Here is a 21,038-nt window from a genome sequence, read left to right on the forward strand (position 1 = left end):
GACAAAAGCTGACGATCTGATTGATGGCTTCGTCAGCTCGCTTGCATTGAGTCAGAAAAAAAAGCTGCGGTGGGGGTAGAGGGGGAGAACAGTTCTTGATCTCATCTCCCCCCCCCCCCCCCCTCTCTCTGTTGTACGATCGCTGTGAGCTCCACTGCGAGTGCTTCGCTTCGCCGCTCTGCCCCCTAGCTCCTCCCAGTTCAGGCGAGCGATTAATGGTCAGTTTTATTCCTCCACACTCATTTGGAGCGATGAAGAAGCTGAGAAGCATGACTGTTTCTCCGGGAGAAAAGGAACGGGGGCAATCCTGAGGGAGGGAGGGAGGGAGAGAAAGAGGGAGCGCTGCTTCCCAGTCACCGGTGACTCGAGAGGAGAGACCCAATTGCTGAACTTTCCACCCGGTGACCCTGTTGGATGATATTATTTGTGGGGAGCTTATTATTTGTGGGGAGCTTCTCAGAACCGTCTGTGGCTGTTGTGGGAAGGTAATATCGTTCTATTTACAAGCATTGCACGTCCAGAAGCTTTCATTTCAATCAAGGGGTATATATCCTTAACGATATGTGCTTAAAATGGAGATGCGCCCAACTCCTGGACTCCAGAAAGCCTTTCCTTCAGCTTGGATTTAAATGAAGATCAACTGGTGACGGACCTGGGAGGTAATGTTCGCTTCAGAGCAAAACTTCAGATTATTCTCACAGTTTTAACGGTGTGGTTAACAAGATATATTTTAAGAAAAAGCTGGAATTTGACATTTTTGCCTCGGAGTCGATGGGATTAAACGGTTTGGGAGAATTGCTCCAGGAAGGAGCACCCAGATAAAAAATACATTAATAAAGGTTTTTGGAATCAGGAAACGTGAAGGGTTCCCACAACATGGTTAAACTCTTGTGGGGAATCTGATCGACTGGCCTTGGTTGAAGTGGGATTGGAAAAGTTTAAGTGGAGGAAGCCCCACTGAAAGTTGTGTCAAGCAAGACTCAATTGTGGGGCGGGGGGGCGGGAAGGATCATGTCCAGAGCGAACAGTGTGAGCCCCCCGGGTGCTGGACCAGGAGCTAACGAACACAAGGCAGCGTGGGCTGAGGGTGAAGGGGGCACCTTGCAGCCCAGAGCCAATGGCATCCCGATTCCTGGTGGCAGAAACAGGGATAAGCGCTGGAGGGACGAGGAGGAGGATTGCCAAGGGCCCTTACCTGGTAAGACCAGCAGGCTGAGCCTCCGATCCAAGTCCGCCTGGCAGGAGCAGCTGGGCAGGGAAGGGAGACCAGGGAGCCACAACAATGTGGTCCGACCCAGGCATCAGCTCCGGCTGGATGGGGAGGTTAGACCCAAGTCGGTGGAAGTGGGGCTGGAGGAAAGAGCCATGTCAAAGCTAGCAGACGTTGACTCCTCAGCTTCTGATGTTGAGATCTCCTTCACGGATTGCTGCCAAGGACTATTTCGGATCTTCCAGTCCAAAAAGTTCCAATCCGAGAAGTTGGAGAGGCTGTACCAGCGTTACTTCTTTCGGCTAAATCAGAGCAGCCTGACCATGCTGATGGGGGTCTTGGTGCTGGTCTGTGCCGTCATGTTGGCTTTCCATTGCGCCCATGGGAACTATAGGCTCCCTTACCTGGTGGTCTTGGCTGTGATCATCGTCCTTGTCCTTGTGCTGATGGTGGTCTGCAACCGCAATGGATTCCACCAGGACCACATGTGGATCATCTGCTACCTGCTCATTCTGGTGATCCTGGCAGTGGAGATCATCGGGCTCCTCCTGGTGGAGCCTCGCTCAGCATCGGAGGGGATCTGGTGGACCATCTTCTTCATTTACATCATCTACACCTTGCTGCCCATCAGAATGAGGGCTGCGGTCATCAGTGGCATCCTCTTGTCAGCCCTCCACCTTGGCATCTCTTGGAGGAGGAACCTGGCGGATCCCTTCCTGTGGAAACAGGTAAGAACTCTGTTGAAAAGTAAGCAACTCATCAGCTTTGCTTGATGATAGAACGTGTGCTTTGAAGGGGATTCTGCTAGTTCCCCTTGTTGTCTACCTTATTGCTGAGTACCGGCTCTTGATGTTGAATTGGATGCTTGTAGCATTGACTGGGTCTATCAATAAAAATTCATAAGTTGCCTGATTTATGCTCAATTGTTTTACCAGCTGTTTCTGAAGCTGATTCAGAATTACTTGTGGTAATGTACAAAACAGGGTTGCTACTGAGACATCAAATACTGGTTGGAAAATGTTAAATGAGTTGCTGCATATTTTTAATGTTGGTTATTACAGTGATCGGTCATTATGGCATAAAGGTATCCAGTCAATGAGACCTTCTTGATCTCCCCTCATTGCTTTTCTTTTATTTGTTCAAGGGGCATGGACATGGTTGGCATTCGCCAAGCCAGCATTTGTTGCCCATCTTTAATTGCTCTAGAGAGCAGCTAAGAGTCAACCACATTGCTGTGGGTCTGGAGTCACATGTAGGCCAGATCAGACTAAAGGATATTAGTGAGCCAGATGGGCTTTTACAGCAATCAATGATAGGTTCATGGTTACCATTACTGAGACTAGTTTTCAATTTCAGATTTGTTTATTTTTAAAAAGTAGTTACTTTACTAATGGGATTTATATTCTACCAGCAGCTATGGTGGGATTTGAATCCATGTACCCAAGGCATTAGCTAGGCTTCTAGGTTAATAGTCCAGTGATATTACTGCTAAGCCACCATCACCCTGTATTGCTTGCACTCAAAACTGGTTATGGAAACAGTAAGCAGCAGAATCTATTGGCCCAATGTTGTGGTATCCGTGATCCTAAAAATATTGAGAAACTGAACCATAAGAATGTGTGTTAATATACTCTATAAGTAGGCATTGAGTCTCATGCTCAGAGAAAGGATGGTTTAGATTGAACCACTTTTAGTTAGGAGTAGCGAATGTGTGAGACCGACTATGGGAGTAGGCAATGGGGCTGAATATTTTTGGCAGGGAACTGGACAGCCATCTGCCTGAGGGGTAAGTGTGTGGTATTCTTCGAACTTTGGGATTAAATATGCAGGCCAGGCATTCTTGCCTTGTTCCCTTGTTCTTGTTCATATATGTAATAAATTGGATTGTACCAAATCAACAGCCCTGTATGGAAAAGCTGAGATAAGTTTTCTGAGTATTAACAGAAACAGGACTAACCACAACTCAAAGCAGCCTGCCAAGGCAATTATAAAACCCATTCTCTGTTTCATTACAATTCCACTGGGTCATGTCTAGCTCTGGCTCTTTTACCAAATGGCTGCTGTCAACATTGGCATACCTTTCAAAAACTTTTAATTATGAAACAGTTTATTGAGTTGGGCTGGGGCTAAGGGAAGTCTCCACACATTATGCAACACCTAGCAAAGTCATTTTTATTTGCATGCCTGTAAAAAATGGTATTAAAAAAACAACGGAGGTTTCAGTCGACTGCACTGCATCAGTGACAAGTCTGGCTGATTGCTACATCGGAAGAGCAGGCTGTAGTCTTCTTAAAGGAACATTGCCCTCCTTCTTGTTGAGAAAGATGTTACAGCATGTTTGTAAAGGTTGGATATTTTCCTCCTTCCTTCTCCGCAATCTATGACCGCAACCCTGCCCCCGCACACCCCTCACCATGTAAGATTAGCTAACTCTGCACTGATCAAACCTGGGGTCTTCATAGTCTGAACCACTTGGTGTATACACTATGTGCCCCTTAGTAGAAGCCTATTGTTTCAGTTTGTTCATCTCTCCTCGCTTAGTGTCCCCGCTACACCCTCAGAGGTCTTGCGATTCTTTGAATTTTCAACATCTGATTTCAGAAGACCTGCAAAATTATTCCACATAAGCTTAGTGTCTTGCCAGCTTCTGAGATCACGACTGGGATTTCTTATCGCCTGTACACTATATAAACATTGTATATCTCTGCATATTCTTCCAAGTATTCTTTGCTGAATGCTTTATGTTTTAGAGTGGAAATGTTCTAGAAAATGATATTGTCAATGGATGTTTTCTGTTAAGTTTCTGGTCTCTGCTTAAAACCAATCCACTCCTCAACCCACTCCCTAAGTTTGTTTCAGTGTGAAGGCTGCCTTTGGGGGGACAAGATTTAAACATAGGTTCTGATAGCCTTTGCAGTTGTGTTTAGATTGAAATCACTGGCATTCAAGTTTGTATGCTGGGATACTGAGCTCTACCTCTTTCGTCCATTTGGTGCTGTGCCCATTCTATATTGGCTGATGGGGAACTGAATGTACTGAAGACAGTGAACTCAAGCACCCAAAGCTGAATGTTTCAAGATAAAAATTGATGAGATAGGGAGCAAAGAGAAGGAGAGAAGTTGTTTCATTAGTGGGTTTATGTGTGTTAGGTATGGAGCCATGTTTGTTCTCTCCCTCGTCCACCTTCATTGCCACACAGATATGCTGATAAAATTGAAGCCTTGCACAATGGCAATTATCGGATGTTGGTCAAGTCGCTACTTTAAGTGGACCTTCTTCATGTTTGAGACTAGACGGTAGGATTAGCGTGTCACTCGATCATAGTGGGACTGAGCCCCATTGTCATCCAGGTGGTGGCATAGTGGTATTATCGCTGGGCTAGTGTTTCAGGGACCTGGGTTTGAATCCCATTGTGGCAGATGGTGAACCTTGAATTTAATAAAAATCTGGAGCTAAAAGTCTGGTGGTTGCTGATTGTTGTGAAAGCCCATCTAGTTCCCTAATGACCTTTAGGGAAGGAAATTTGCTGTCCTTACCTGGTCTGGCCTATGTGTGATTCCACACCCACAGTAATATGGTTGACTCTTAAATGCCCTTGTTCAGAGGGCATTTAAGGATGGGTAATGAATGCTGGCCTAGTCAGTGACGCCTACGTTACATAAATAAAAACTAGCAAGAATCACTAGGCAATAATAAAATCTTGCTCCTTCCTAACCCAGAAGTGCTGAAGGCAATTAAAATGGAAACCCACTGAGTGAAACTCAAGCGTACAAGTAAGGTAATGTGCTTTAATTTTGAAACGATTGATGGGGCAGAAGACTTCTGAGTCTGCTCTATTAAGCTGATGGAAAATGGGTTCTCGGAACAAATTCCAAAATGTCATTTCATTTTAATTTGTTGATTGAAGTCAGCCTCATTTAGAAGAATGAGTGTTGGGCTACAGGCTTCTCATTTCCTATAAGGTGGTGTTCTGGGAACTCTATGCCTTGTTAGAACTATTGAATGTTTTTGGCTGTGGAAGTTCATGAAAACAGGATTTAAAAAAAAACACTCAATATGTAAGATGTAACACTTATAATTCCCTCAGCAAGGAAATAATGAAGTATCCAGTGCGTTATAAATGCCACATTTATTGACTTTGGTAAGCAGCTCTCTTAAGGGCAGGCCTGATGCCTGGCTCCAGGCCCTGATGCCATGGTGGGTTACCATGGAAACCTCATCTTCCCTTCGCAGTCTCCAGATCCTGAAGCCAAATCAGCGTATTCCTTTCTTAACTGAAGGTGTGTGGGTGGGTAAGAATATAATATTAATGGGGCGCGGAGGTGGGTGGAGAGAGGGGGAGGAACAGCAAAACTGTCAGGGGTGTGTAAGAAAGAAAATATCCAGCCATTTTATTATAAGGTAATCCTGTATGTTTTCAGTGCCTGCTCAACTTACCCCTCATAAAGGGACAAGGCTCAATTCCTCAAGCACTTGTAGGTTAGCCCATTTAGAGGGATGCCGTCTTCATGCTGAAGTACTTTTTAACTGTTTGCTTGCCAGCACGCATGTATCAACGCATAAGATGTTCCAAAAATGCATCTACGCATCTTTTTTATCTCACTCCCTCCTTTGCTACTGTCACGCAAATGGCCATCCGTTATGCTTCAGTGTCAGGCCGGCTGGTCAACCATAGCGGGGACGGATAGGCATGGTTCCTCAGGCATTTCAACGAGACCTGCTGCCTTTACCTGATATGGATGGTTCCGGCAAGAATCCATGCATCGGAATTAGGAATGGGAAGTTTAACTCTGTTGTTGTTTAAAACTACTGCCTGCTTCCTTGCCTCTGCCCAGTGTGGCCCCAAAAAAAAAACAATCGTGAATCTAACATTTTTTTGTAAGAAGCTTTGTATGTGCCATTGGTCTACCTGTTTGCACCTCTTTTATTCTCTGTGGGGTGGGGTGTGAACTGTGTAGCTCGATGTATCTCTTGCTGCCCAAATTCCAAATTTACCATCACTCCGTAAGGTATGGGAGTGTGCGTGAGCTAGTGCCCAATGTCTCACCCCTGCTGCAGATGCAAAGCCTGGCGTACACAAGCAGAAGCAGCTGCCTTTGTGTTAACCTCAGCACTTTCGAAGTAGCTCGGAGTTACCTGAAGTTGTCAAGTTAGAGCAGTGCCCTCAAAGGAATAGGCCTCTAAAGGAACAACCAAAGATTAGCTGCTCCAGGCTACTCACGAACAATGCGATGGGAGATGCTGTGTTTTTGATTTTTTTAAAAATTGCATTTGCATTTTGTGTATTGGAAATCAGACGAGTTGTGGTCATTGTGTATTTGCGCAAATATGTCGGAGCTCTTTGCTGCATTTAGCGGAGTTCTTCTGACAGACCACATACAAGGCTGAGCTGGTATTATACATTCACTCGTGCCTCACGATGGGGTGCAGCCTCAGTGGCAGAAGTGTGGTTTGGAAGATGTTACCCTAGTAAATATGAAGTAAGAGTGACCTGAGAGGATCTACAAGAAACTTGCAAGCATCAATCAAAACGTTGCGGGAAGGTAAGAGCATAGAATCAGAAGTCCGCCTCTTGACAATTGTGATCAGCATCACGGTTTCTCTCTGCATCTCCCCCTTGAATACCTCCCCTGTGTCCCAGGAACCAAAACAGGACATGTAGTTTTCCCAGAGCTGTATGTGCTCCAAATGTGATGATGTAATAAGGGGATGCATTGGGAAATGCCTTGGAATAGGTAACTTTTCTGACCTTGCTGGCTGGTAATTGGCATTTGTGCTATCGGGGAGAGGGAAGGGATCTTGCCTTTTTAAGAGGAAGGGAGAACTTTAGGAAGGTCAGAACAACTTGCGCCTATAGCTAAAGAATTTGGAGAATGAATGTTTCACTGACTACACTGACTATTAGACAAAACAATTCCTGAAATGTTGAACATCTCCAATTTAAGCTAGTAGCAGGAAAATTTCCCTTGCAGCCTTCCCTAATTTTCTGTGAATTTGATGAGTCTGGCTTACATCTATCTTCTCAAAGGGGAATGGGGACAACGTGTGTTGTCCTGTCTATAACTGACCTCAGGTTACTGAGGTACCTCCTCAATTACATATGAAGTATCATTCTTTCTTTAAGGTTCTCCCTTTCTTTTTCTGAAGACTGGAGCACGGCTCTGTAGCAACTTCCTCTAGGGCCTCAGCCTAAGTGGCAGAGTCTAAACAGTGAGTGCTGGATGGCCATATGCAGCTGAGCCAAGTCCTCTTCACATTCTCACTGTCCACCTGCCTGCGCAGTCAGTAAGGGGAACCCTTACAGTGTATTTTAGCCAGGGAGTGGGGGGTCGGCTGAGGTGAGTTTCGGTGTCATACTAGCTGAAGAAAGAACTTGCATTTATCTGGCACCTTTCACAACCTCAGGATGCTGCAGAGCCAATCAAGTCCACCTTGAATTGTAGTCACTGTTTGTGATGTCAGAAACATAGCAACACAGCAAGATTCCCCAGACAAGTAAACAGAGAAATGACCAATCTGTTTTAGTGGTGTTGGTTGAGGGATAAATATTGGTCAGAACCCCCCCAGCTGTTTCTTCGAAATAGTGCTGTGGGATTTTTTTTACATCCAGCTGAGAGGACAGGGCACTGGATTTAAAGCCTCGCTTGAAAGGTGGCTGCTCCGACAGTGAACTACAGTGGAGTTTCTGCCTGGATTTTGGCCTGCTGAGTTAGAGGTGAGAGTGCTACCTGCTGAGCTGTGGCTGACACCAGGGTAGACCTGTTTACTCAGCATGGAGCTTAATCAAACCCAGGTCTTCATCGTTCCTGCAACTTGTACCATTGGCGAAGCCCTGAATGCTTTACATAGGATACACAATATGCACAGATTCATTAGGAAAGGGCGGTTGGATCTTTAATTCATTTTCAGGAGTGAAAATGCTGCCATGTGCAGTGTGCTTTGCTGAGCTGCCCACTAGCTTCATCACTTCCCTTTGCTGTAGAGACTGGAAACAGTTGCAGCTGCCAGCTATTCATCTCTGGACAGATGTTAACTAATTACTAACCATTTCTCTGTAGCCATGATTGACCTTTATAAGGAGTTGTCTTTATCTTTGACGCGTTGGCCTGTTGTTTGCCCTCTCACTGTTTATAGATTTACTATCCTCTGTACGACTAACTTTTGCAATGGGTTGGGGGTGAACAAATGGAGAGGGAAGTCCAGGCGAAGTTTTCACCTCTTAGCCTCTTGGGATGAGACCAGGTCTTCAGCAACCCATTATTTTGGGAGGTTCCATTGAGGAACTATTTTCTTGACTACAAGTGCTTTAAGTGAGATTTGAATGCCCCTCTGTTGCTTAAATATGTTTTTTGTTGTTTCTCTCACATCCTCCTGAAGTCTTTGAAACTGAGCAAAGCTGACAGCCATCTGGTACCTTGTACAACTGGGGATTCTTCCTCTATAAGCATAGAAGATGAAGCCCTCCAACCAGCGCTGACCCATTTTGTTTGATGTGCCGATTGGAAAGTTTAGGTTTGAGCGTTGGCAGGCTGTGACAAACAAACTGACAAAGACACTTCAATGGTAACTAAATAAGTTGTTTCCCACAATATCCTCGTGCATTTCAGCTTTACTCAGTCAGAAACTTTTCTGAGCACTCACCAACCAGTCACGGAGCTTGCTTGTCACATAGGTGAGTACAAGCAGCCAATTTGCACAATGAGGTCCTACCCAACCAGCAATGGGGTGAATCACCAATTATCTGCCAATGGTGTCAATTAAAAGAGGGACAACGGCAGCTTTTTAAGAGGAACCGTCCACTCTTCAAGTAGTGCGGTGGACTTTGCTGTACTCCCTCATTACTGCCCTAGAGTACCAGTCTGAGATATTAGCTGAATCGTGGAGCTTGCTGCCAACTGATAGACAAAATCCTCTCCTATCCTCAATCAACATCTACACCTATTGTTTCCAGCAGAAATTCCAGCAAAATGTCTCCTTTTCTGGGCCAGGAGCACTGAAACGAACTCTGCTGTCCTAATAGCTGTCTTGGCTAAGGCGACATAACTCAACATAGGTCAAATAGCGAACTTGGAATGCAGCTGGTCTGTACAGCACAGTTGCTCTCTGGGTATGCATTTACTCACTGAGTCATTTGGAGAGAGCAGAGATTTTGTTGAGGTTGTGAGGAGGAAAGCAGTACATGTGTAACTAATGTGTTATGTACCCAACAATACATAAGGGTCAAGGGATATGGAGCTAAGACAGATAAATGGTGTAGAAGTACATATCAGCCATGGTCTAATTGAATTGTTGAACAGTCTCAAGGGGCTGAATTGCCGAACCTGCCTCTATGTGTTCTGATATCGATTAATGCTATTATTCCAGATTGGACAATGAATGGAGGTTTTTGAAGGAAATCAGATATGATCTAATGGGCGGAATAGGCTCAAGGGACTGAATGGTCACCTCCTGTTACTATGGGCAGAAGTTTTCAGCCCCGTCACTGTGGGGGTGGGACTGCAAAATGCGGCGAACCTTTCAAAACAAAAGTCCAGTCTGGAGACTGTAAAACCCTGCTGGCGTAAAGTTCCGCCCTTTCTCTTTCTACACAAAACTATTTTATTCAAGGTTGGGAACAAATGAAGCTATTCCTTGTAAACCAAGCAGCAGTTTCTTGTTCCAATGTTCAATGCTCACTGTAATGTGACAGCAGCAGCCCTTTACATCAGGCATCGCTCACTGAGGGGAGCAGAGGCAATGTTCAACCCTCAACATCGTGAGGCGGTTCAGCGGTGCTGAGGGCATGTGTGTGCGACTGGAGTCAAAGATCGCTGGACAGACAGGGACCAGAAGACAGAGTGGGAGAAGCCACTCCACTGTGGGAACCAATATGCTTGAAGGACACAGATTCATCACGACAATGGAAGGTAGGAATTAAACGCGAGACTGAGCCTCTTGAGAATGGAGAGACCAATGGAGGTAAGAGTTAGAGAGATTTAGAACAGTACCATGGGCCACCATATTGGTAAATTTTATATTGTTTTTTACCTGTGAATTTTACCTGTTTATTTTTGTAAAGGTGTCTGAGAAAGTAGGACGTCCGATATTAGCATTTCCTGCACATCCATTTTTGAGTGAATTTGAACCGATTAATTGTATGACCGCTCTGTTGTGCTGTGGACTCATTTGAAGAATGATTCGCAAGATTTGCAGCCATGAGAGACGACTCCTGTGGAGTTACTTGTGAGGTTTTTTGAGGATAAGCTACTTTAAGGCAATCCGGTATGACACCTTATAACACATTAGGCACCATGAAAGCAATTAAACTTTTCCAGCTGATTCCTTTGCTGCCTTGTACATATTTTATCCAGCTCTTCAATTATAATTTGCCACTGATTTACTCTGGCTCAATCATTTAATTGTTACAGGAAGTGTGCATAATGCACAGGGCATGTTATTAGCAAATCTCTAGAAACTAGGAAATATTTTTGATTCTGAAGTCTAGGTCTTTCATCCATCAACTAGAGCTTTCACTGTTTACAAGGACAATGGAATGTCATCAACTCTTAGTTACTGTCCAAGTCATACACCATTGCGACTTGGGCACATATCAGCTATTACTCCATGGGTCAAATTCCTGGAACTTCTTACTTAACAGCACTGTTCACCAGATGGATGGTTCAAAAAGAAGGCTCACCATTAAATATTGGCCAGCAGGCCGGGGAGATCTCCCTTGCTCTTCTTCGAAATGGCGGCATGGGTATATAGAAGGATGCACCACAGTGTGGCAAGTAAGTGTGATGGTTATAAGGAAGCGTGCATTATACCCAAGGCTTCTGAAAAGTAAAATCAGGAGCACTGCAGGCGTTCAAAGCTGTAAAACTTCTAATCCAGCCAGTGCAAGCTACACCACGCCATTACACTCTGATTTGAATGCTGTGTCTTTGTGAGTGAAAGGTTAATCAAATGAGATGTTGTTCATTCTCTTCATATTAATCTAATTGTTGAAAACGTTTGGAACTAATCTCACTAGCTATTTTCCCTTTGATGTGGACAGGTCCTGTAACAAGACCACATGGAAGTTTGTAGGTACAAGTTGGTATGTAACCGGAATGGAATCTTGTAGATTATTAATGTTTTAATTTCCTAGGGCATAGGAGCTGTCTGATAATGTTTGCAAAGTTGTAGGTGGTTGTACTGAGATATAAATGGCTGGACGTGAAGAACACCTTTATGATGACATCGGTTGGGAGGAATACAGCTCAGGGTGATAGAAAATGCACCCACTTTGGTCTGTTGGAAGCTTTTTGATAGTTCATGGATTACTGTAATTGTCTTCACTCTGTGTTTGATTGATTGATCAATCAGGATGTCCTAAACTATTGTCATTGATAGGGGGGGCTTGAAAGCAAAATCAGGAAATGCTAAATCATAAGCAGGATTGGAAAGGAAACAGAGGACCTCAGAATTCGATGAGATCCCTATCGGACTGCAATGGACGTGTGTGGCTTCCCTGGTGAACTCACAAGGTTTTACCGTAAGTCCTGATGTTAAGTGTATGTTTAAATATTGTCACTAATAGTTATTAACATATGTTTACTATGTTTGTGAATGTTTACTTGTAATGTTGTGAACCCTATTATTTTGAATATGAACCTATCGGTAAGAATATTGGCCACTTAACATCATCAGTTAAAGCTGTTACTATCGAGGTTTTAATGTTATATTCTGTACAATTTTACACAATCCTTAACCCTTTTAATTTTTGGACACTAAGGGAACCGGGGGATCGGCAGGAAAGTGGTGTTGAGTTGGAAGATCAGCCGTGGTTTTTTTTTGAAAGGTGGGGCAGGCTCGAGGGGACGTGTGGCCTACTCCTGCTCCTATTTCTTGTGTTCTTATAACCGTTCAATGATACAAACAGGAATTTATGTGAACGTGTTCATGGATGCATTAGAAATTAAACCAGCAAATGCCATTTTGTGCAAGAGCATCAAAGGTTCCAGGTCAGCGAATCAGTCAGATGTCTACAAGATTCTCATTGTTGAAGACACATTGCCCTGATTCATGGGCCAGAGATACAGTGAGGCAGGAGGGACCTGATTGCACCCTGCTTGACAAAACCATGCCAACTGCAAGTATCACTTTTTTAGTTGTATAAGGTTCAAACCACTGACTTGTCACCCGGATTTTTTTTTTGTAAAAATCATGTCTGGTTTAATTGGACTTGTTTACATAAACCACTGATGTTCGTAACACTGCACCAACATGGGGTCAACTTGTAAGTCTTCTAGAAAGGAGGGGAGCTTTTTTTCCTTTCATCACCTAAGCCTTTCGTTCATCAATTTGACCTCCACCTAGGAAGACAAGAGAATGCTGTCTCCTCCTAATTGCCCTGCAAGTCACACACTAGCCTGAGTTGGACGTGCATCAGCTGTTTTTCATCATCGCTGGGTCAAAATCCTGCCACACCCTATGTAACAGCGCCACAGGAGCGCCTTCACCACATAGTTTGCAACCTCTCAAGAGGAAGGTATGTTGCCAACATCTGCTCAAGGGCTTCTAGGGTTGAACAATAAAACTGGCCTTGCCAATGACGGCCATACACCGAGAGAGACTAACAAAAGTCCTTTGACGCTACTTTTATATAAAAACAAAATACTGCAGATCCTGGAAATCTGGGGAAGAAAAACAAAATATGCTGGAAAAACTCAGCAGGCCTGACAGCATCTGTGGAGAGAGAAAAACAGAGTTAACATTTCGAGTCCATATGATTCTTCTTCAGAGCTCCAGTTGTGGGGATTGGTTAGCATAGTTGGCTAAATGGCTAGAGTATGATGCAGAATTATGCCAATGGTGTGGGTTCAATGGCTGTGCTAGTTCATGAAGGCCCATCTCCTTGTCCTGCCCCATACTTGAGGGGCACCACAAGCTCCATATAGCCAATTGTTTCTTTCTATAATGAGTGGTTCTTCTTTGCTTTCATGACCAGGGTCCAATTCGCAGTCAGTCCTTCCACATCTCAGATTTTGCACAGGTTGATGGGACCTATGCAAGTCTATTTGTTCTCTGCCTCACGTACAGATCTTGCACAAAATGAGCTCAGGTAACCAGTCATCCAGTTCTGATGAAAGGTTGTCAACTTGAAACATTAACTCTGCTTCTCTCTTCACAGATGCTGCCAAACCTGCTGAGCATTTCCAGCATTTTCCATTTTTTATTTCAGATGGTCTCTGCCCTGTTTTAAGCAGCGGACAGCTCACAGTTTTGGAACATTTTGAGGTTGAACTATCATTGACGCTGATGGTTCAAGAACGGCTCGAGTGGAAATTGGAAAGAAAAATCGCATTGGTGCAGTCAAGGACGTTCTAGAGTATGGTTTGTGTTAAGACATATTCTAAGGGCAGAGAAAAAGGTACGTTATGGTGTTTGGCTGTGCTTTTCCTGATCTGGCGCCTCCTAGATGTTGAGTCTGAAGCCTGGATTTTTAGATAGCCATTTTCTGTAACACTGGAATGAAGTGGCAGTTGTAACAGTTTTCATAAGAACCTACAAAAGACAATTGGACATGTGGTGGTGGTGATGTTACAGTTTACTCAGGGGGTCGGCGTTGCTGTGGCAACAGGCACTTTTACATGTTGTAGTCTGGAGCTAGGGATAGTTATGGGAGAGGTTCCAACGTTCCAACAGGAATATCTCCCACTCCTACCACCTGACATTGGCATGTTTTGGAAGGATTTACAGGTTGATACTCAAACTGTATCGCCATGTTATGAATGCACCTTCCTTGGAAATCAAGTCCTGGGGTAGGCCTCAAACCCAGAGCTTGTGGCTCTGAGGTAGGGATGCTATTCCATAGAGGACCATAGGCATCTCTCTCCATTATACAGAGAGAATTGGCTATATATAGCCTGAGGGGCACCACAAACGTGGGGCAAGGTAAGGTGGTGGGCCTTCATGAACTACCACAACCGGAATAGGGATTGAATCCACACCATTGGCATCATTCTGCCTCACAGTCTAGCCATCTAGCTAACTGTGCTAACCAATCCCCACAATTGGACAGGTACTTGAAGAAAACTAGGATGCAGGGTTATGGGGAAAGATTTGGGGTGTGTGACTAAATTGAGTAGTTCACAGACATGATGGACCAAATGACCTCCTTCTTAAGTGTCTATGATTCCAATTAACCCGTCTGATGGCAGAACATCTCCCCCGGTGTGTACTGTCTCTCTGTTTAGGACTTCATCCTGGCTGTGTGACTTGTCAATACATTGGCCAGGATTTTCCCCTCGGCGATTTGGGGCTGGGGCTCACTCACCGAGGGGAAAATGACGTGGGATGATGTCGGAAGGAATCCCCGGCGTCGTCCCGGTCCATTTAAATATTGAGGAAGGCGGCCGGACAGGGAAATCAGCTGTCCGCCCGCCGACCTGTCAATGGCCAATTAAGGCCATTGACAAGCTAATTAACCTTATTAAACACCCTGCCCGGCCAACCTTGAGGCTGACGGGCAGGCCAGGAGCCCCAGCGGACTGCAGATTATTAATGAAACTTCATCCACTGGCGGGATGAAGTTTCATGTCCATTTTTAAAAAAAATTTAATAAATTTTATGTGTTTATTATTAACATTTCCCATCTCGTGTGACATTGTCACATGAGGGGGACATGTTAATAATTTTAATATTTATCTATTTTTAGAGTTTACTTACCTCTCACGAATCTCCCTGAGACAGGACTTTGCCTCAGGCAGCAGCGCACTCTGACAGATGGGGATTCCCCTCCCCACCCCCGCACAGGAAACACATAGCCCTTCCCGTTGGGCAGCCCACTGGGTGGGCCTTATTTGGCCGGCCCACTCAAAATGGCAGCGGGCCCCGTTACAGCGGCGGGAGTCAGCTGTCCGCCCGCCGCCGAGCCGGTGGGGCCGCCCACCAGCCGAGGGCAAAATTCTGCCCTTTGTCACCATCCCCCACCAACTCCTGACAGAGGTGTGGTTAAGTCACTGAGAACCGATCAGAGACCTGCTTGCATAACTTGACACAAAATGTTTGATAAGCACTGCAATTGTATTTGAACAGCAGTTGCTGTAGAAACCATTTACAACCCAAACCTTCATATTAGTTTAATTTCTCTCAGTCGTACTTTTGTGGAACGTGGGAAGGTTTTGATGCAGATTCTTGCTGAATGAAGTTGGCCTGTACTTACCAAACAAGGAACATGTAGTTGTGTCTTGAAACACATGGTGAGTATTGTAACCTATTCAATCCTCAGTTGATGTTTAGTTACCTCACAAACCACCTTGTACATATAAGGGAGGTGTTCACTCACCTTTAATATTGAACCTTAAAGGGGTTCTATGTTGTTGGAGCACTGTTCTGATCTATTGTCTCCCCTCTTGTTGGCCTGTAACAGATGACTTGAGCACACTGATGAGTGCAGAAGTTCAGTCCTGAATACCGTGGCTCTCTGCTTTGTGCTTTGAAGTGAATGCCTCCTGAACTGTTCCCTGATGAGCCTCGGTGGAAACGAGAGAAAAGTGACGCAGGTCTCTCACTGACCTAGAACGGGTGAAGAAGGTAAACGTCATTTTAGAGATTGTGACCAGTGCGATTGCCCAGCCCTGCAGAGATTTGTTTATTTACTCTTTCATGAGACGTGGGTGTCGCTGGCAGGGCCAGCATTTGTTGCCCGTCCTTAATTGCCCTTGAACCAAGTGGCTTGCCACACCAGTTCAGAGGGCAGTTAAGAGTCATCAAAAATTGCCTGTGGATCAGGAGTCACCTGTAGGCCAGACCAGGTGAGGACAGCAGATTTCCTTCTCTAAAGTGAACCAGATGGGTTTTTACAACAATTGCTGATAGTCACCATTACTGAGACTAGCTTTTAATTCCAGATTTATTTAATTGCATTTAAATTTCACCAGCTGCCGTGGCGGGATTTGAACCCATGTCTCCAGAGCGTCAGCCTGGCCTTTTGGATTACCAGTCCAGCGACATTACCACTACACCACCATCTCCCCCTAACAAATATTGGTTCCTGGGCATTTCTGCCACTAAGACCTGATGATAATCCATTTATGGGAGATGCATAGACTACATCTTGGGGGATACTGGTAGAAGGCAACGGAATGAGATAGTCCTGGGGACTCAGGGAACAGGAGAAAGAGTCGCCTAGCTGGACTGTGCTGCTGATTAATGTTAGGAGAACAGTGACATTGTTATTTCTATCAGGCTGTTTGGGCAGTAGAGTACCGGGAGGGGGAAATGTTGGCCAATGTGTTGGAGTGTTCCCTGGTTTTAGTGATGTGGAACAATCTATCCTGTGTTACTAGTTGGAAATAGGAACCAAATCAATGCCAGAACAATTGTGAAATTCAGCTGACAATCTGTAAAAAAGGAACTTAAGAAAAGCCTTATTCTTGCGAGTATGGCTCCCTGTAAGTACAACATGATCCCCACAGATACATTCAAAGTTTCATGAAAACATGACTGACCATCAAATCTGGAGGAGGAGTCATCTCACAGTCCACTCCTGTCATCAACTTGTGATTGGGATTAGACATGATTGCATTTGAACCGATGTTCGAACATACTCAATCATTTTTATTCTCTGACCTTACTTCTGAAGACGTTGACAATTCCTGAAGGTTCTTTTATGTTGCCCATTGTCACCAATTTTGTGGCTATGGAGACTCCTGGAAACATAGGAACAGGAACACAGGAACAAGAGGAGACCATTCAGCCCCTCAATTGGAAAAACGCTAGAATCGATCTGACGTAGTTTCTCAATTGTGGCGGCCGATGTTGGTGACTTCATATATATGTCCAGCTATTTTGAATGGGCATCGACAATGAGCAGAAACATTTCATATCACTTATGCTCCCCACAATAAGATGCCATCCTGGTTGGTTATTTCATGACTTCTGTTGAAGTACGGTTTCACTTCGTCAGTTACAGGCTTTTGTGACCAACCATGTAGCACTTGTTCTCGTACCTGAGATAGGACTGGATCCCAGCTTGTTCAGCCTCTGATCTGTCGAGCACATACCGCGAGGAATCTTAAGAAATTTAACAGTAAAACAAGTTCCTGTGGAACTGGGACATGCTCATCATTTTTTTATGAAGGCAAACGACTAAGGACATCGATGTTTGTAATTTGATCTCCAGGCCTATGTATGAAAGTGTATTTGTATGTGCTGCCTGAATTAAAGCCCTATTAGTATTTCCGTATCTTCTTTCTACAAGCCGCCTTCTTTCTAGCGCAGACTTTAATCTCGGCTTTCTCTTTTTGACTTTCTGTTGGCCAGACTTCTCTTAGATGCCAGCTCAACTTGTCTGAGCTCAGTGGCTGTCTCCTAAAATTTCATTATCTGTCTGCTTCTTGGAAAATTCTTTGACTTTTGCTTCCAAAGCCTCTTGGCTTCATTTAGCTGATTCTTCAGCTCTTCCGTCTCCTTTTTGTGTTTGTTTGCTGCCTCCTGGAAAATTGAGCATCGCTGTGCCTTCTCTGCCAACTCATTCTTCAATTTGTTCAAGGAAGTGCTGAATTCTTTCTGTTTCTCTTCATTCTTTTCCAGAGGTACAAACTTTGACCTGAGGGAATCTTGTAGTGTGTGAAGGTCTTTCAGCAGGCTTCCTTTTTCCCTTCAAAGGTTGCTCACCTCGTCTCAAACTCTGTCATCAAGCAGGGTCTCTTTTGAGTTCCTTCTGCTGGTCTTCCAGGTTTTGGCTTAAGACAGCCTGTGTTTCTTCAGGTTGTTGAGTCCTTACACACTCCTTATTCAAAACAGGAATGCTTCCAGCTTCCTTTTGGAATCCCAGTGGCCAATCAATGTTGATTTCCCTTAACTAATTTCGCCCTAGAGGCTTGGTCCTCTGTCAATACTAACACTGGCAGCTTTGCCGATTGGCTTCCAGAGTGGACAGTTACTCTGCTAATACCTTTTACTTGAATGTCTTCATTCGTATATGTTACAGCTTGGTGCTTGTTTCTTCTAAACTTAATTGATGTTCACCGTTATTCAAATATCCGAAGGTATGTTCCCCAATTACTGCAGTGGAGCCTCCTCGTGTCCACTTCCATTCTAACAGGTTTGCCAGCTACTTTCACTGTGACAAATATTGCTTCTGTCTTTCCAACTTTCAGGTTAAACAACGAGTAAATGTCTGAATTTGTTGTTTCAGACTCTTCTACGTTGTAGATTTCATTGGGCTTCTTATTTTGTTTACTAGCCTGCTTGAATCTTTCCTTGCACTGCCTCACCATGTGTCCGTTTCTGTGACAATAGTAGCATTCGATTTTTTAAAACTGCCAATCGCTAAAAGACTGATTGTTTCCACCGCTATTAAAATTATTCTTCAATTTCGCTGCTTAGTTATTTTTCTTTATTCTTCGGCTAGCGGGGGCTATTTCCCGCTTCTCGGCAGAGTCTCACTTTGTCCCTCCAATTTTTGGTTAAGGTTTCCTGCCCGATAGGGAGGATGGTGCCATTTTGTGCACCCTGCATTGGATTTGAATCTCTTACTGTGCTTTCCATGGCCAGCGCTATCTCTCGTGCCTTCTTGAAATCCAGATTCACTTTGGACAATAATCTTTTCTGAATAGTGTCCTCTTTCACATAACACACTGACCTCTAAGCATGTCGTTCAGAGTCGTTCCGAATTCACAATGTTCCATTAGCTGCTTCAGATTTGCCACGTAGCATGCAATTGTCTCACCCGGGGCTCTATATTGTAAATTAAACCCGAACCTCTGCATCGTGATTGAGGGCTTTGGCTGAAAGTGACCCTTCACGAGGTCCACCAATTCGTCGAAATTCTTTGAATCTGTGGCACTGGGTGCCATCACGCTTCGAATCGAGCAGTAGGTTTTGCTCCCACAAGTACTCAAGAAGATCGCCCTCCTCTTCTTCCCCTGTAATCTTGTTTGCTGGAAAAAAGAACGTGAGGGTTTCTATCTATTGAGACCAGTCATCTGTGCCTGGCTCAAAAGGATCAATTCTCCCAAAATGTGGCATTTTGAGAGGGGCCAACTTCTTCAATTCTAACGGAGCTTGTTACTTACAATCACTGGGCGAGGTACAGTGCCGATTTCTTTCTAATTTGATTTCTTCTGTTCAATCCTGTTTTATCCCTATTGCCAATTTGTTGTAGGGTGGCCAAGTTGTACTATTAGTGATAGAGTTGATCTACAGACACTTCTAGGGTGGAAACATTAAGTTTATTTACAATATACTCAGCAGCAACTACACGTGTGCTTTCAACTCTAACTCTATCTCTACACTGACTACTGAGGTAGTCTGTGCTACTCTCCTTTTGGTTACTACTGATCATGTGATCTTGTGTAACAAGTATTATTCTTAAAGGTACATTGCACATTAAATAAAACTATAATTACTACACCTTCCCAAAACCTTCACCTTTATTCTGAGTCATTAACCCCAAACTGCTGGCTGCCCAAATCTGGGGCTGTTTACACCATGGACCAGAGACACAAGAGGAATTGGGCACTGCTCGGTCTGCTGCCAGCATAAGGCATCTTTAGCAATAGGGACGGCAGCCTCCCAGAATCCAAACACAAAGCGACTTTAGTTACACTCGAGGTTGAATTTGCAATCTTCCCTATCCTTTGTCTTGTCCTTACTCTGTTTGAAGGTCACTTGTGATGAAGGAGGGTCAGTAACCAGAGGACAGAGATTTAAGATAATTGGCAAAAGAGCCAGAGGGGGAGATGAGGAAATGTTTTTCTACACAGCAAATTGTTAGGATCTGGGATGCCCTGCCTGAAGTGGTGGTGAAGGCAGATAATAGTACAGGCACAGTGTTGCAAAACCAGCAACCTTGGCGCCGAGGCCATGCCAGATTCCGGATCTTGCCGGATTTCGGGTTGGGCGGCTTGGGCCATGGACAGTTCGGGCCAAGCGGGGTCAAGGGTCGCTCGGAGCACAGGAATAGACCTGCGCTCAAGCAGTGAAGCAGGTAATCCAGCGCTACGCTGAGTCAATGCAGTGCCTAGCCGAATTGTCCAGGTAAGTTTTTGTTTTATTTTACTCAATTAAAATTGATGTGTGGCAATTTCTAAAAATGTCTGGTTTTTGAACAACTCTGGTTTATGGACAGCCTGGTTTGTGACAATGTAACTGTAATTGCCAAATGGAAATTGGATAAATAGACGAAAAGAAAAAAAAATTACAGGGTTCTGTGGAAGGAGCGAGGGAGTGGGATTAATTGGATAGCTCTTTCAGAGAGTTGGCACAGGCTCGATGGGCCGAGTAGCGTCCCTCTGTGGTGTAGGATCTTATGCAGTGTTTAAATGAATGGCCATGATTGTACTAAGATTACATTATGTGCTGTACAGTTCATTAACTCTGTTTACTGGAATTAAACCTGATTTACTGAAGGCCTCTACTTCCTGTGTTTGGGGTAACGGTTGCTAGTGTGGGGATTGACTTTTGCCTGCAAATAAAGAGGAACAATGAGATACGGTAGTGACCTGCATGTTTCAGTAAGTAACTTCAAGACTCTTCAAATTACATACATACGTACAAATGAATTAGGAGAATAAGTAGGTCACTTGACCCTTCGAGCTTGTTCTGTCATTCAATAAGATCATTGCTGACCTGACTGTAAGGTCAGCTCCACATTCCCACCTTTCACCCCCTTGATAATCAAGAATCTATGTAACTCTGCCTGAAAATATTCAAAGATTTTGATTCCATCACCTTTTGGGAAAGAGAGCTTCAAAGACTCACTACCCTCTGAGAGAGAAAAACTCTCCTTATCTCAGTCTTAAATTGGCATCCCCTTATTTTTAAACAGTGACCCCTCGTTCCAGATTCTCCCACT

The 21,038-nt window shown here is 44.3% G+C and overlaps 1 protein-coding gene across 3 annotated transcripts in view; it reads left to right on the top strand.

Moving 5' to 3' along the window:
* Positions 1–352: 352 nt before the first annotated feature.
* Positions 353–21,038, top strand: part of adcy5 (adenylate cyclase 5) — a 368,070-nt gene continuing 347,384 nt past the window's right edge. For 2 of the 3 annotated variants that reach the window (XM_041200521.1, XM_041200522.1), the window contains exon 1: positions 353–1,938. In XM_041200521.1, coding sequence (XP_041056455.1) covers positions 1,012–1,938 — 927 coding nt within the window. In that variant the 5' untranslated portion in view covers positions 353–1,011. Of the gene's footprint in view, positions 1,939–13,416; positions 13,605–15,329; positions 15,436–15,605; positions 15,770–21,038 lie in introns of those variants that run through there. The other variant, XM_041200523.1, reaches the window with a different exon arrangement.

Source organism: Carcharodon carcharias, chromosome 12 (assembly GCF_017639515.1).
Source record: "Carcharodon carcharias isolate sCarCar2 chromosome 12, sCarCar2.pri, whole genome shotgun sequence".
In the NCBI taxonomy this organism is placed as follows: Eukaryota; Metazoa; Chordata; class Chondrichthyes; order Lamniformes; family Lamnidae; genus Carcharodon; species Carcharodon carcharias.